Source organism: Anser cygnoides, chromosome 1, assembly GCF_040182565.1.
Source record: "Anser cygnoides isolate HZ-2024a breed goose chromosome 1, Taihu_goose_T2T_genome, whole genome shotgun sequence".
Taxonomy (NCBI): domain Eukaryota; kingdom Metazoa; phylum Chordata; class Aves; order Anseriformes; family Anatidae; genus Anser; species Anser cygnoides.
In genome coordinates, this window is record NC_089873.1 from 59,549,721 (window position 1) to 59,566,483 (window position 16,763).

The 16,763-nt window shown below is 41.0% G+C and overlaps 2 protein-coding genes across 5 annotated transcripts; one reads left to right on the plus strand and one right to left on the minus strand.

Annotated features, from left to right (window-relative positions):
- Nucleotides 1–111: 111 nt before the first annotated feature.
- Nucleotides 112–13,489, minus strand: TDG (thymine DNA glycosylase). 4 transcript variants are annotated; one of them, XM_066997358.1, is made up of 10 exons: nucleotides 13,408–13,489; nucleotides 11,476–11,624; nucleotides 8,585–8,814; nucleotides 7,997–8,066; nucleotides 6,463–6,598; nucleotides 6,291–6,373; nucleotides 6,116–6,210; nucleotides 4,380–4,551; nucleotides 3,954–4,082; nucleotides 112–2,261 (listed from the first exon to the last, which is right to left on the minus strand). In XM_066997358.1, exons 2-10 carry the CDS (start codon nucleotides 11,567–11,569, stop codon nucleotides 2,125–2,127), a joined length of 1,146 nt encoding a protein of 381 aa, XP_066853459.1. In that variant the 5' UTR covers nucleotides 11,570–11,624; nucleotides 13,408–13,489; the 3' UTR covers nucleotides 112–2,124. The 4 variants fall into 4 exon arrangements, with proteins under 4 accessions (XP_066853459.1, XP_066853455.1, XP_066853456.1 ...); XM_066997354.1 differs by having other exon boundaries at nucleotides 13,287–13,414; XM_066997355.1 differs by lacking the exon at nucleotides 13,408–13,489 and adding an exon at nucleotides 13,038–13,159.
- UQCC6 (ubiquinol-cytochrome c reductase complex assembly factor 6) lies at nucleotides 13,458–14,941 on the plus strand. Its single transcript, XM_048057393.2, has 2 exons — nucleotides 13,458–13,617; nucleotides 14,589–14,941. The coding sequence occupies exons 1-2, from the start codon at nucleotides 13,510–13,512 to the stop codon at nucleotides 14,682–14,684; spliced, it is 204 nt and encodes a 67-aa protein (XP_047913350.1). The 5' UTR covers nucleotides 13,458–13,509; the 3' UTR covers nucleotides 14,685–14,941.
- The last annotated feature ends 1,822 nt before the right edge of the window (nucleotides 14,942–16,763 follow it).

Sequence of the window (16,763 nt, forward strand, 5' to 3'; positions counted from 1 at the left end):
CTATTCTGCAGTGTTTCTCTGCAGAATGCTGTACTTGTGCAGACTGTATTACATACACCACAGTGTATTTAGAGCACTGCTAGCAAGATGCAAAAGCACATTCAAACACACTGCAATACAATTCCTGATTTTATTGTGAAACAGAGATAGATTTAAGACAGGTTAAGAACCTCTGTATTACTGTAATGAAAAGAGCACCATTCTGAGGAAATACACATAAATTGCAATATTTAGTGAAACGGTCATTATATACTTAACTGTATTTTACACCCAGATAATCTAGTAGGTGCCTCTGTTCAAGGAGAGGCCTTTCCCTACCCCCAAATCAAACAGGATAGCGGTACAGTAGTTACGTACTACTATACCACCTAATCAGCAGTGCTAGTTACATGCTTCTGATGTTGCTGAAAAATAAAATTGAATTGTAACAAATCCCTGATACAAGATACTTTGAGCACCTGCAGGAAAATGTCCATGTAAACAGCAATACATGATACAGTACACATTAAATAACAGACAAGACAAATCCTATACCTTTTTGACAATATATTGAACAGCTTTATGCTGGAGCTAATCAACATAATCATAATGCACACTCCTTGATTTCAGACGCTCAGAATTAAGCCACATCATTTAGGAAGAAAACTGTAAACATCATACCTGCCTCACAGCAGGGTGACAGTGTGTGATCTCCGTGAGAGATGTTACAGCAGGATTACTATCTATGCCAACTAGTTACACTCAATGCATGGCAACTGTCAATGGCTGTGAGGAAAGGATAAGACTGGTACAGGAACCTCTGACCAGCACGGACTGTGGAGATACTGTTTGTATCTGTTTTTCAAGTATGTGAAGCACCTTCTCTCATAAGATAATCAAAACTTGAATGTTTTGATCAGCTTATTGCTTTTACTTCATCTCTTCCTCACGTAATAAAAGAGGGAAAGAAGATGATAGTTAGGCACAAGCATGGATTCTCATTTCTTTCTCAGGCCACGAGTATTGGCCAAAAGTGTGTATTATTTCCGCAAGTTCGAAAGAAGAGAGCTCTAGTTCCAACAGCTGACTTCTTGTTCATGGAACAGCTGCCCTTGTCTTCACCTTAGTATTTTTCACTTGTAAGAGTAATAAGAACACCCTCTAAGGTCTTACAGATTGAAGATAAATTAATGTTAAAAACAGCTAAATCATAATCTTCTTTCACCCTGTGCTAATTGTACCTGATAGAAATAACATGACTGTAGATATCTTTACAGGGAATATGGTCTTTCACTTCCCTGCAAATGTAACCTGTTCTGCTAGAGGTCAGGTGAAGAGACTAATCACACAAGTGACTGAGAATTTAAATGCCACAGATTCAAGAACCACTGTTTTTTAAGGAATTCCAGTTCCTTACATCAGAATTTAAGGGGAAAATAGATGGAATGATAGGAACAACTTACCCTAAGACAGCTCAGCTAGAATATTTAAGGTCCTGTCCCGCGTGACACAAATTTTCCTCCCCAGCATTTTGACTTGAGATGTCTCTGCTCCCTTAACCCTGAATATGTTCCAATCACTAGACAGACAGACCTCTCTATTCCTGCCCTAGAAAATGCTCAGTACTCACAGCTGCAGAACTTAACCTTCTGCACTTTTTAAGAAAGTAAAAGGAAGTCTTAAAAAGCACAATTTGTTTAACTGTGCATAATTAAAAACACCACTTCATGTAAGGTAAGGGTACACTTCCCATTTTCCCCTCTAGATATATAAAAGGACATTGAGGCATCAATAAAAAGTATACTGCTGTTCTTACTACTACATTACAGTTCATGGAATAAAATTAACGCCCCAAAGAAATTGACACAATGGGAAAGCAATTTGTCAAAAACTGCAAGAAATGGCATACATTAAATATAAAACTCATATACAAAAAAGGCTAACTTTTTTTTAAAAAGTTTCGACAGTTCCTTAAAATTACCTAGTTCATTCATTTGAGCCTACCACACACTTACTTTGGACTATAATAAAATAACTAAAGGAGATAAAATACTATTAAAATGCTTCAGTTGGAGAACCGAGGTACCAATCTTCACCACTGCATTAAAACTGCAGCATGTATGCATAGCTGAGAAGAAACAGCCCTTACGCACTGCTTCCCTCTGGTTCTTGTGTCATGTCAGCGTTGAACTCTGGAATCTGGTCTGCAAAGGACTGTGTCATCCACTGTCCATTAGGAACTTCACCAAAGGATGATGACCCCTCACAATACTGTGGATTGCCTGCCGATAGAAAACAAACAAAACAAAAATAATAACATAGAGATGAAAAAAATACAGTCGATTCGAATCCATCAACTAAAATAAAATAATTAAAAATAAAACACCCCCCCCCAAACATCACTACCCCTAAAGATATTTTCAGTTTCCATCTTTCCTTCTACTTTTCAGCTTCCTATTTAGACTCCAACTTATTTCCTTTGAGTGTTTACTTCTGTAGATCCAGATCATTCCCCCCCAGTTATATTTCCTTCATATCTTCTTTGAAGAGTGAATTTAAGGGTGGTGTATATGTAAATTACGAGTCTAAATGTTTAAAAGAGTATTTATTTTGCAGTGTTTCCTATAAATAAAATTCTTCTTCTCTAAGGGACATTCTCTTTGACAAAATAGGATAGACAATGCAAAAGTTCAGTTTACAACATAAATGAGATTAGGACTAAAAATTCATGACTTCAGATGAAGGTGGCAGTTACTACTTCATAGTATCATAGAAGGGTTTGGGTTGGAAGGGCCATTACAGACCACCCAGTTCCAACCCTCTGCCATGGGCAGGGACACCTCCCACCAGCCCAGGTTGCCCAAAGCCCCATCCAGCCTGGCCCTGGAACACCTCCAGGAATGGGGCATCCACAGCTTCTCTGGGCAACATGTTCCAGTGCCTCACCATCCCTGAGTAAAGAATTTTCTCTTAAAATCTAATCTAAATCTCCCCTCTTTTAATTTAAAACCATTCCTTTGTCCATTTTTTTATAAGCCCCCTTTAAGTTCTGAAAGGCCTCTGCCATTGTTTTTCATATTTTTTTTAATTACAGTTGGTAGTATTTTAGGAAGTAAAATTCCTGACTTCTTAGTTACAGTAAGATCACTACACTCATCTCTCTAGTCTTCATTCTGTTCTTCTTTGCTCCTTTCTTAATTTCCTTACAATTTTTTTCCAAAATTGTCAGGACTGAAAATCACACTTTACTCAAGAAGTTGCACGAACTTCAAACACAGAAAACCTACAGATAGCGAAAATTTGTTTTTCTCCTGCTCTTAAACTGCTTCCACACTAAAAGCTGAAGAATACCAAACTGCTGTATGGTCTGGGTTTTGGTGATTGCCCATCCATGATGTAAAAATAGTAACGTTTGTCTTCAGATTATTCAAGGCAAACTGTATGGTCACTACACCAGCTATCCTAACACATTACATTATTTGGATGACACCATTAAAATACTCCTCCTTCATCTACCCCACCAGTAACGAAACGATCTCAGTTGTACTTTGTATTGTACTGTGATTTTATCTGTTTCACCATTCTCTGTCTTTGCTTTCCTTAGGAACGAAAAAAAAATGAAACACTTGTCTGGAGAACATGGTGCGTTTATACAAAAGTCAAAGCAATCAAAAATAGTGACTGTGTAAGTCACAAGTGATGTCTGTTTGTCATGTCCTGGGAGACAGAGTTTAGGAGAACAATTTGAAGTTGCAGATAAATGATTTTAAATAGAGAAAATGGCTTTTCTCCCCGCTTCCTCCCAGAAAGACTGCACATTCCCTCAGTTATATGAGTCTAACTGATGCTATACTTTAAATATATTGTATGAATTGTGGAAGTGCTGAAAGGGTAGAAAATTAAATGTATGGAATGGTTATAAAAAGCTATATACAATGGTTTACAGACCGAATGCCCCAAGCACCACTCCTTACCAGTTCCGTTTGAAGAGAAATTGCACTGTTCACTTTCATATGGTGCACGATCACAGTAAGCTCCTCCATATGCTGCTTCATAACCTGGATCGTATTTTTCTTCTTTGACAGCCATTTTTTTGGCATCCTCTGCAGAAAGAGAAGACTTCAAGTATTAAGAATAAAAACGATCACTGAGCATTTTTATAAGATAACATTTGAAAAAAACAGCCACACATTTTACCAGGTAATTCCAGCTCCCCTTAGATAATTAAAGCTGCATTAAAAAGAGTAGAATCTCCGGCTCTATACCATGCGATTTAGGGTGGATGATACATCTTCCCCCCCCCCCATGATTTTTTTAATTTCCTTTTGCTTGTGCATCTGCTAGTTGTGTTGTATGTCATGCTACACCTTTACAAAGCACTAAGAAAATAAACACTATACCTTGTGCAAGTTGCAAGTCAAACGTGTACTGCACTTCCTGCACCTCTGTGTTTGGTGCAATGCCTTTCAGTTGATCCCTTAAGTCTTTTAGCTTTATGTAATAATGAACCTTATCTTGCGCACGAGGAAACTGAGCACATCTTGCACTGGATGATGGCATAACGTAGCAGAGCTTGAGACACAGAGCAAGAAAAATAGCATTACTGGTCCCTGAATTATTAGCTAATATATAATGCATCAAGAATAACTTGACAGTTAAGCTCATGTTATTGTTTTAAACCTTTGTACAAACATCAGCTGATGCTGAAGGTGGTTCTGGGAGAGGATAAAAGGAGCCCGGGACAGGATAAAAAGAGCCCTTCATTTTTCCCAGCCAGCTAAATGTCTTTTCCTAAAGACAGAGGCTGATTATCGGCTGTTGAAGCTAGGACAATTCTCACCACTTGAGTATGTGCTGCAGGAGAGGTAGTACAAGTGTGTGTTACAATACTTAAAATTTACAAGTATATGCCTGAGAGTGTAGCACATGGCAGAGCTCTCTGAGCAAGTGGAGTTTGGAGCCAGATCCGCAGAGGAGTACGTGCTAGTATGCAAAAACCCCACCCCAGTGAGAAAGACATCACGGGTTAATTAGCCTTGCTTCTTGGCCAAGTACGTCTGCATCACGCTTGCCAGGGTTTGAAATTCTGGAGTCAGCATGGGTGAAGCCAATTTAAGTCTCTCTGTCTCTGCCAACAGCCCTTTCTAAAGGCTTGAAGTTAGTTCAGAAAGAAGGAATTGTATCCAGTACATTTATTACAGTGCAGTATTTATGAACAAGTACTTGTAAATAGGATTATTTATCTTTTACAAATACTACTTAAGAAGGAAGCATTTTATCACCAACAGCTCTTTAGGCTCTAATGGCAACACTCCACCATTAGAACAGGACAGCTTGGACTTGAAGCACTAGTGATTTGGGATAGATAGAAAAACAACCCAAAAGTTTGAACTGAACAGGCAACGAAGCTTTGGAATAAGCTGCCTGGGCAGGTAGTGCAATCGCCTTTGCTGGAGGTTTGTAAGAGCAGGTTAAACAAACCTATTTGTGATGATACATAGCTGGTCTCTTGAGATACCTTCCAGCAGCAGATGTCTGTGATGAATGAGGTATTTTCCAGCGCTAGATGTCCATGATTAATGCACTCTTCATCAAGACGTACTTTAAGTGTCCAACTTAATTTCAAGCTGCAAATCAGCTTAAGAAGACTGAGTCTGATTAAAGTGCTTGGGCATGCCCAAAGCAGCAGTGCTGTAGTGTGGAACAGCACAACAATGGACTTGCTATTCTTTCTCCCCTGCTGTGGCACTACTAGCACCACAGTCATGTTCAGTATCAAAACCCAGTGACAGCATACAGAGAATTGGACACAGATAATCAGATCAAAGTAGATGATGGTTACAAGGGCATGCATATTTTATTCATATTTTAAATACTCCTCAGAGAATGAGCTAACCTACTAGCCATAATATACAATTTCCTAAATAAAATCTGCAAGTCTGATGAAGCTATATGAAAGATGTGCCTGAAAATTGCCCAATCACACTTTCTCTGTTTAAGAGAAAGCCTTTCGCATTCCTTGTACTTTGGTCAAACTTTGACATTACTGTAATTGGGGGTAAGCCCTCAGATTTCATTGCTTTTGAAATAATCCAAATGGAGTGCTCTGCTGTTGTTCTTCAGTATCAGTACTTACAGTTTCTGTATCTGGCACCTTGTGTGGCTGCAATCCAAATTCCAAGTTCTTAACTTTTATTCCAAAAACTTCTCTACTAAAAATTTCATAAATACCTAAAAATGAGAAGATGACGGGATGAGTGGACAAAAAAAGCCACGGATAGAACAAACTCATTCAAAGTTAAGATTCTCACATTTTCCATTGAAAGCTGCTATACGAGGTTTATACTTTTGTAATTTCTGCATCAGAATTCGCCCTCCTTCCCGAAACTCTTTACTAAAAGAGAAGGTAAAAAGAAAAAAAATCATTCAAAATTATAACTATTAATTCATTAACAAGTGTGACATTCTCCTGCGTTATCCTACCTGGAGAGGTCTTTGCTTCCAGGTGTTGTCCTTTCCACCATGTTTGTAAATCCAATGCCGTATTTATGTGGTAAGGTGTGGTCATCCATATGGTTCAGCTGTTCATTGCTTAGACCAGACATGAAGAGACACTTCCCTGAGAAGTAGGAAGATATGTATTTGCCTTTAAAAACAAATAAACAAAAACAAAACCAACACACACCACCAATAAAAAACCCTTGACTACCAACACAGAGTACTGGAATGCTACAGGAAGAGTCTATGTTAACAGAGCATCAGCTAATTTGGGGATGACTATTACCCTATCTATAAAAGTTTAAAATAACCAAACTCATTTTACCTGTTCCAAGAGCACAGAAAATGCCCAGTGAGCAACAGGACTCCCTCACCACAATCACTGGTACGGAAAGCAGACTTACACTCCAGAAGCTCAGTATGGAGCTTTACATTCTGTAAATCACTTAGAAAGGGTATGAATATGTATATGGATTTTGAGGGAAAGATGTGACGAATACAAGGAGCGTTGGTTCTGTTTTACATCTTTGTAATTGCTTCTTGTGCTGGGCCCTCTCCAACAGAACGTGTTAACATCTTATATCAACAGTTAATGTAAAAAAGTATAGCTTGTGTGATGTACAGTGCCAATCTCTTAAGGACAAATTAAGCACAGGTAGTTCTTAATGATCCAAGAAACTTACAAATGCTTGGATTTGTCAGAGCATGTATATGTGGTCTGCTTCTTGGTAAAGAACACTAGAAAAAAATAACCAAGCCTGATTTACTGGTCTGCTGGATACCTGAAGCATTTTGGCTGGAGTATCACAGGGCTGCAAATTAGCCTACGGGGAACTCCCTACTACCACAGGTAGAATGACTCCCACTATACAAACCAGAGTATTCAACAGAGTTCAGGTATGAGAACGTGCTGCAGAAAATGTTACTTAAACAGAAAAACACACAGGAAAAAAAAAAACAAACTGTCTGGAGAATCGAGTACACTAGATACATTTGCCTACTGGGAAAAGGCAGCGGTTGTTGCTTTTTCGTAAAAGTTAGAAAGCTTGTTTAGCAGAAATGAGTAAATGCAAGAAGAGGGGTTTGCTGAAATACTTTCTGGGGAAAATGCACGTAGTCTTATTCTGTATCAGAAGCTGATGCCTACTGATTTACCCTTGGTAACTCAAGTACCAGCAATTTAATTTTTTATTCCTTATGTTGCATACTAACACACTAAGAAGTTATTTACTAACATAACCTGTTAAACTGCGTTTACCTGACAATTCTAAACCTACACTGAAAGTCACTGATTACTCCTCTTTTATTTCATTCCTTTTTACGTACGCTGTTTGTCAGAAAGTTACAGCATTTAAATCAATCTCAGTGTTAAAAGCAAAATCCCGCTCTCCACCCAATAAAACCCCAAACTGGTTTAAAGCGCCACAAGTTCTAACAGGGTTCTGCAAGTTCTATAAAAATATGGGAAGAGAAAAAACTTACGGAAATAGTTAAAAAGAAAGGAAAATTAAAAACTTACAAAAATGGTTCCCAGGTCCAGGATAATGATGTCCTTTGTAAGCTGCCATCAAGCCAGGGTTTATGCCAATCTACAAAGCAAGATACCAGTCTGTTTTAACGATTAGAACATGGCTTTCTAGTCAAAAATGTAATCAAGTTACAGCCAGGAAGCTTATTCAATTCTCTGAAGTTACTGTCAATAAACAAAACCATGTTATTGATATCTTCCATTGTTAGTTTAAAAAATTGACAATTTTAGAGCAGGGTCTCGTTTAGAGGTACAATGTCAAAGGAGCAGCTCGTGGCATGTATTTTATAACCACTGGTGTAGCACTTCCAGTAAATTGTCAAGTAATGGTCTTTCACGACTATGTAGTATACGTAAGCCTTAGACTTCTTAGAAATTCGAATTATATTTCTATTAATTTTAACAGAAAATGCAAAGCAGCTAGACACACAGGAAGCAGTTTCGATACTTTATCTTGCAAGATCTTGCCGTGTAAGTAATACAGATGAGCATGCAGAAGGAACGTAAGTCACAACCATTGTGAGTGGATTGTAAGTGATAACACAGAGCATTTCTGCCAGGTCTTTGTGAGCTACTTACTATTACGATGTCCAGATCGAAGGTCAGAATATCAGGTAAAGTCTTGGTCAGAAGTTCAGCTTCAGATACACCATTAAAGCGGTCCACTTTTCTTTTGACTTTAAAAGTATCTGTGATCTTCTCCTGTTTGCCTTTTGACTTAGTCGGTTTTTCTTTTTTAGCAGCAGGCTTTTTGGGTTGCTTTGGCTCAGTTGCTTTGGCTTTTCTCTTCCTTCCTCCTTTTTTAACTTCTGAAACACAGCAAATATATTTTCTGTACGTTTCTAATGCTGCAGCATGGACATTCAGATAGACCGAACTGAATGCATGAATACAAAAAGAAATCAAACAGAAATTTGCCTTCAAAATTTAAGAACTTAAACAATTACCAGATGAATTTCAGTTTTCCAGGCTCAGCACAGGGCCATCTTGCGTGTCTCTGCACCACAGGCACACACACTATTCACAGGCAACTACGCTGACTTAGGATACGAGCAAAGAATAATCTCTTGGCTAGGTTATGTTGTTTACATGCTGTATGCAACAATCTTTTGGAAATAGTTTCATTTCTTTTGGAGAATATGCCAGAGCATGAAATCTTAGCATTCCAAGCAATGCTAAACTAAATTACAGTCTACTATTCACACTTCAGCTTCCAAATATGAAAGTTTGTTATGGATTACATATCAAAGAAACCAAACTGCACACCAAGAGCAATAGGTCTGAAATATTACCTAGAGTGTAAGGCATAAACTCGTCAGAGAAACAAACACAGGAACTGAACACTGCATAAGCTATTCACAATTTATCATTTACAGAATAGATACAGCTCAGTGCATCATATAGCAAGGTAACGTATGAGAGCTTACAGGTCTCAATTTGAAGGAGTGACACCAAACATTAATTTTTATTTACAAAATGCAAACATAAAGTAGTCACTACCCGCTCAATTGAAATTTCCTTGTCTTTTGTCCCCTTAAGCTTGGAAATTGAAACAGCACAGGTAATAGTCACAACATGAACCTAGAAATCACTCTTTGCGAACAGAAATCTATCTTTGTTCATTAATAATGTCAAGTTGCAGAACACCATTTGAAAATAGGGAAACTTACTTGGCAGCAATCAGCAAAGAGCCAAAGTAATCTATTAATTTAAAATTGAGACTCCATCATATTTTCAGTTTCTAGATGATATCCTCTCTCAGAAAACAAATATGATGGATACTGAGGCACTGCCCTCAGCCTGCTTTTTTGGGGCTGTTCTTGTTTGCAGTCAGCTTTCTTGCAAGAAGCAGGACAAAAGCCACGTGAAATTCCCACCACACCCTTGGAGCAACTGCTTAGGAAAGCTATAGTAACAGTACTCCAGCCAGTTGAGTCACAACGAAGGAGAAACGAGAAAGGTGCAGACTTGGTGAGGCACGTAAGCAGCTTTTCTTTCCTATCCCTTGTAGAACTAGGAGGTTTTCATGTAATTGCAAAATGCAAGAGTGTCATCCAGCTCAGAGTAGTTGAAGTATTTCAAGTGAGGCAGGATAAATTCTCCTAACTGTCAAGCTGGTAAGACACCTACCAACCAGACACTGTCATGAAAGATGAACTGCCTGGCCACAATGCCAGGGCAGCCTTTCAGAGGGCAATCCTGAACGTTCTCCCCCTTTTTTTTTTTTTTTAAATCACAGCACGCAGTTGGACATCGAATCTTTGCCTTTCATACATGCTCCTGCAGATTTCACAGATACCTGGTAAATTTGCAAGCCCTGACTTCTAAGGCTTTATTCAGCTTCCAATTTTTGCAAAAAAATATTAGTGAACAGTTTAATAACACAAGGTTACAGTCACCTAAAAATACTTGAAAGTACAGTCCCTGTGTTCATGGTAACTCACATTATTCCAGGAATAAAGCTGCAAAAGAAGCCTTACCATACAGCACGTGGGATGCATGCTAACTGTAGTGAGTAATGCAGTGAATGAACTCAGCAGTCCCATCTATTTAAAAATAGAGGTTTCTTCCTGGATTTCACCTGGCCAAGCATTACAACTTATAAAGAAAAACTGAAGCTTATCAAAGGACGCACGTAAGCAAGCAATGTTATTGCATGAATTCGCTGCTGTATTGCTTTGGTACAGAGAGCTCTGACCATCTAGGTATTAAAAGCAAGACTAAACTCTGCATTCATATTTGCTGCAGAATCAGAATTTAAGCATGGCAGAAACCACTGCCTTTTTATGTGGTAAAGAGCAAGCAAAGAGCAACAAGGGTTCTTTCCTTGGCAAGGTTACTGTGAAATCTAACTCCACAAAACCTTAGTGAGGGAAAAGAAAGGCAATGCACAAGTGCATAAAATACAGAACTTGTGTAATACATGGGACCGTTTCCAGCATTTTTTTGTATTTGTTTAAATAAGACTCACTGAAACAAACAAACAAACAACATTTAGTGTCTTAGCAATTCAGTATTTGTGGTTGCAACACACTAAACCACCAGTTAAACAAATATTTCAAACAATATCATACTGTATTTCTCTGGCAGAAATTAAAATAAATAAATAAATTTCAACTTAGCCTGGAAAAAAGAAAACTTCCTTCTCTACCATAACACCAAAACCCATGAAGTCAGCTAAAAACGATACACTTACCCACTGAAGCAACAGCCTGCTTTTCCTGGAACAAGATAATTTTGTGAGACTGAACAATGTGAATACTATGACTGGGTTTTCTTCTTAGCTTTTTCCTTGTTTGATAACTAATCTTACTAGCAGAATACAATTAACCAAGTACTTTCTCAAAGAGCACCAAGAAAAGGAAATCCAACAGCTCTAAAGAAGCTGTTTATTGAGACCAATACAGACGTATGTTTTTTCCAACAACTCCTAACATTTTTGCTCACTTAGTGTAGGCCAGTCAAACTACCTTTAGGAGGTTCCTGAGCAAATTCTGGCTCTGGCATGCCCTCTACAGTCGGCTGCTCAGTCATGATTTCCATGTTAGGCGGTGCTGTCATCATTTGGTGGAACGGAAACGTGTAAAAAGCTTGAGCCTGCTGAAGGTACGCGTAATATCTTTAAAAGGGAGAAAAAAAGAGGCATAACCCATCAACAACTTAGAAATTTAGTGATATAACTGCTCTACTAACAAGGCAGTACATTACGCAAATCCATTAAGCAGCCCAGCTGCTTAGCAGATAGGAGGTGACACTGCACCCAACACTAACAGTCCAGTTCTCTGAAAGCACAGAGATTTCCCCTAACACTGGAAAATAACAGCGTGCAGCACACATTAACCAGCCCGACTGCCTACCGAACAACTCACAACAGAATAGAGTTAAAACTCTTTGGCCTTTAAGTTTCCCAACTTTTAGATTTCTTAATTCTACATTGGTTACTTTATCTGATCTGACAGCGAATGGATAGATGAGTCATTTTGGGCTACGGAAAATTACAAGTACACAAATCATCAGTTACAGTGCAGATTATTAAAGGGCTTTAACAAAGAGCGTGGCAGATGCTGTCCAGTTATCCCACACTGGATCCCAACGCAAATACTGCTCTTATTCGACGTGGAAGTGCTCACACACACAGATTCAATCTCCATCTATGCACAGAGACATCTTGCTATATACAGCTTTTTTGTGCCATGTATTTATTAGACACGTGCAGCCCTCAAACCCCCAAATAAGCTTCTGCTTCATACTGTCATTCCCTTGTGCCTATGTAGCCGCCTTGTCCATGGATTACACGGCAACACAAATACATTGAACAGATTGCACGAACATTAGATTTTCAAGAAATATTTTTATGAAAGTTATTCGATAAAAACATCAAATAATTTTTCGGTGTATAGAAATAACTCAAAGGCCACCATTGTGATGTGAAGGGATCATTCTCTATTACGCAACGGATATTTCAGAATTTTTAATATCCCCACTGTCAGTCAGATTTAGGCCGGAGCAGCCCACAGGTGTGCCATCAGGCCACTAACTGTGACCCAAACACCTGCCCTGAGTCACGGAGAATAAATCTGAACTTAGGCCACCCAGATTTCTGGGGGGCTGCCTGGCAAAGTCCCAGGGGATGTTCTGAGCATAGTACAGCCCTCAGTAGCTGGCACAGTCGCATTTTATGTAAAATACCAAAGCAGTTACTGAACCAAACGAGACGGATTTCCGGATTTGCAACAGGGATCACAGCCGAGAGACGAAGAGGCTGGTTCATAATGCCCTAAGTGCCTAATTCCACACAGCAAAGCGGTGAGAGAGACACGAAGTGAGAGCGACACGAAGGCGTCTAAGCCAAGGACGGCCTCTAACAAGATGTCTCCCTGTAACGCACGTCTTATTACTGGATACATTAATGAAATCCCCTTCCTGTAAAGGAATTGCCATTACAGGGAAGCTCCCTTTAAACGAGAGGCCTCGCACCGTACGGCAGCCAGGCCCTCCAACGCTTGGTGACGAGATGAAAGCCTCCCCCTACCCTGCCGGGAACCCTTCAGCCCGCATCCCCGGCGCTTTGTTCTCGCTGTCTGCGTCGCGGGACGTTCAACAAACCACACGTCCCCTCCCCGCCACCGGCCAGGGAAGGGAAGGGAAGGGAAGGGAAGGGAAGGGAAGGGAAGGGAAGGGAAGGGAAGGGAAGGGAAGGGAAGGAAGGGAAGGGAAGGGGGAAGGGAAGGGAAGGGAAGGGAAGGGAAGGGAAGGGAAGGGAAGGGAAGGGCGCCGCTACCTGCCCAGCTCCTCGGCCTCCCCGCCCGGCCCCGGAGCGCCTCCGGCGGCCATGGGGCTATTGTCCGCGCCGGCCGCCCCCCGCCGCCCCCAGCCCGCCGCCCGCTCCCCGCCCGCCCGACCTGGAAGCGGTCGCTGTGCCCGGTGCCGCGGCGGCCCCGTCCCCCTGACGCGCATCCTGCGCGCCCGCCCCGCTCCGCTCCGCTCCGCCCCGCCCCGCCGCCATGCCCGCCGGCGTGCCCTGGCCCACCTACCTGAAGACGCTGGCGGCCAGCCTGCTGGCCATGCTGGCGGGGGCGGAGGTGGTGCACAGGTACTACAGGCCCGACCTCGTGAGTGCTCCCGGGGCTCCGGGGATAGGGGGCGGCCGGGCTGAGGGGTGCCCCCGCGGGGGCTTCCTGCCGGGCTGGGACCGCGGCTCTGCCGCGGGGCTCTGCGGTGGTTTGTTTGGAAGGGCGTGCAGAAGGGGAAGGGGGAAGGGGGTGGAAGCAGGGCTTTCTCCCGCCCCGCTAATGAAGATGACCGATGCTTCTCATTAGGAAGTGGCAGACCGAGCGCCCCCGGGGGTAGCGGTGGGCGGTTTGGTCTCTTAAAGGCCTTAGAACTTGGAGTCGTGTCAAAATATAAGCAACGATGCCGCTCTTCTCACGGATAAGTAAAAGGATACGCGTTTTTAATAATAGAACTTTATTAAGAGGTAAATAGGCACATGTTAAGAATGATCTGTATCCCTTTAAACTAGCAAGAATTCTAAGGAGGAAAGATATTTAAAATGTCATCTGTTACCCTTTCAAAATGTAATCCCATCCATTTAATTTATAAAAACAAAACACTAGAAGCAGCGAGACTTATTTTTCCTCTTGGTGACAGAAAAATATTTACAGAAACTCCACCTGGTGCTTTAAAGCTATGCTAGACACCTGCACCAAGCTTACTCTCCCAAATGGCAAAGAGCAGCTTTGTGCCTTTAAACAGCCTGTGCTTCCTTCCTCCTTTTACTAAAAGTGTGTTTTGCTACTTTGAAATAGAAGTCAAATTACAAAAAGGTAATAGGTTAATTTTCAAGATGTTTTGCTTGTAAAAAATATTATACTCTGCTCAAAAATGAGGGAGATGTAATGACAATTTGTATGTTTTGGCTATAATGCCATCTCCTACAGAGTATGTTAATGTACTGTTTTATGAGGGAGATGTAACGACAATTTGGCTATAATGCCATCTCTTACAGGGTATGTTAATGTACTGTTTCTGTGAGTTTAGTTTTTCTTCTGCTACAGCACTGACGTCTTTCTGTTTTTAACAGAGTATACCTGAAATACCTCCTAAGCCTGGAGAGCTGAGAACAGAACTGTTGGGTGTAAAAGCAAGATCGAGCAAAGCTGAAACATCCCAGCACTGACCACGCTTTACTTATGTTATGAAAACTAGAACTGATAAAGCATTTGTTCAACTATCTCGACTGTAGAAATCCACATGAAATATTCTTTATGCTTTTTTGTTTCACTGAAGTAGAGTTACAGGCAGCATACATTGTAAATAAATGCGTGATGAATACTGTCAAAAGTCCAATCAGTTGTTTACCAAAGAGCGTATGATTTTTAGTCTTGATTTGCAGTGTAAATATCCTCCAAAATAAAAGGTGTGAATTCACATTGACCGTGTCTGATGGAGTTTGAAGCTTTTCAGCTGATGCCCTGCTTTTGGTATAGGTAGAGTTAATTTTCTTCTTAGAAGTTCACATGATGCTGGGTTCTGGATTGTTGATGAAAATAGCAGCAATAACATGGATGTTAGAGTTGTTGCAGAGCAGTGCCTGCACAGAGGCAAGGTCTCTTCAGCTTCTTGTGCTGCTCTGCCAGCAATGAGGCTGGGGATGCACCAGGAGCTGGGAGGGGACACAGCCAGGGCAGCTAGCCCAAGGGATAGCCCATGCCCTGTGATGTGCTCAGATTTAAAACTGGAGGGGAAAGAAGTGTGTGAACAGAGTGATGGCCTTTGTCTTCCCAGGAAGCTGTTATGCAAGAGCCCTGCTTTCCTGTAAATGGCTGACAACTGCCTGCTGAGGGGAAGCAGCAATTGAATGCTTTCTTGACTTTACCTGGGGGCATAGCTTTTACTTGACCTACCCAACTGTCTTTACCTCAACCCCTGAGTTTCCTAACCTTTACCTCCCCCATCCTCTCCCCACTCCCATGGGGCTACTTAGGGAACAGCTGTGTGGTGCCCAGCTGCCTGCCAGGGTTAAACCACAACAGCTGATGAACAAGTGTAGGAAGCTAGAGAAACATGAAAACATTAAAAAAAAAAACTTTTATTGCCACTCATTAGCCCTAATGAGAGGGTCTGTTCTTCTGTAATAGAACCCCAATTGACTGTTGGCACTTACCATCTTGCTATACTATGACAATAGTTTTGTTCGATGCAACACAGAACCTAGTACAGTAAATTATGGCATGAACAAATAAAGCTGCACTTCTTGTACAGGACTAATGCTGGTTAACTGCTGTTACAGTGGCTTTGTCTGTATTACTGACAGGAAATCTATTTTGGTCCACTTGGTTGCATTAGTTAAAATAGAACAAATGCGTGCAGATAACAGCAAAATTGTTTGTACTCCATGTGGGCATCTTCTGTTTATGTATTGACTGCTTTTGAACAAAGTTAAGTGCAGGTTTACCTTTCAGTCCTCAGGCTCTCCACAAAATTCTTGCACGAGGAACTCAAGAAGATACACCAAGTCAGCGTACCACGAGGATGGTGCGCCAACCCCTTTTTGAACAGTATGCAGCAGAGCATGTGAAAGCTGGGAATTGCTTTCCCTTGACTAAGGCACTCAGATTAGGCACAGGCTTCAACCTCAAATCTCACTCGCATTTGACTTGGGGAAAAGAAAACCACAGGCTGGCAGAGGATTCATATAAGGAAAAAAAAACCTCACTGAATCCTACTGGCAGTGTAGTTGGAGTTCTTGTAATAACACAGGTGCCTAGAAATGATTGCACAATGCTTTTACCTCTACTTCAGCTGTGAAGTTGGTATTTTATACATGCTTAAGTTGGAACTCATTTTCCTAGAGAAAAAAAGGTTGTAGCCCCTCTGCATGTTTACATGCCTCCTCTTTCACACAGCTCTTGCAACTGTATGCTGAGAAAAGCAGCTGAGGTGGGATGAGATCCTCTCCTGCTCTCACATGCCCCCATGGATGTTTAGGCTGCAGCCTGGGCTTACTATTACTAGATCACAAAATGTGAGATTTAAACAATCTAGCAGAAGACACCTTATTAGGCTCAGTTCTGGTGGCTGAGCTTTGCTGTACCTATACAGTGTTTAAATTGGTAACTGTAGACCTCAACGTCTCTGAGAACCAGAGAACAGCTTATTGAAGACAGATGAGGCACTTTGGCAATATTTTGTTCTTGCTCTAAATATGGGTAACCGAAAACCACTGTCCTCTTTAAAGGGATGGGATTCACCAACC

Bases quoted from the DNA above. Each gene is read 5' to 3' on its own strand.
- TDG (XM_066997354.1), bottom strand. From the start codon at position 13,339: ATGGCCGCCGGAGGCGCTCCGGGGCCGGGCGGGGAGGCCGAGGAGCTG. The intron at 8,815-11,475 runs GTAGTTTGACTG...GCTGTGTTTCAG, and splicing joins TGCTCAGGAACCTCCTAAAG to AAGTTAAAAAAGGAGGAAGG. The intron at 4,552-6,115 runs GTAAGTACTGAT...CTGTGTCTCAAG, and splicing joins AGGTGCCAGATACAGAAACT to CTCTGCTACGTTATGCCATC.
- UQCC6 (XM_048057393.2), top strand. From the start codon at position 13,510: ATGCCCGCCGGCGTGCCCTGGCCCACCTACCTGAAGACGCTGGCGGCC. The intron at 13,618-14,588 runs GTGAGTGCTCCC...TGTTTTTAACAG, and splicing joins GGTACTACAGGCCCGACCTC to AGTATACCTGAAATACCTCC.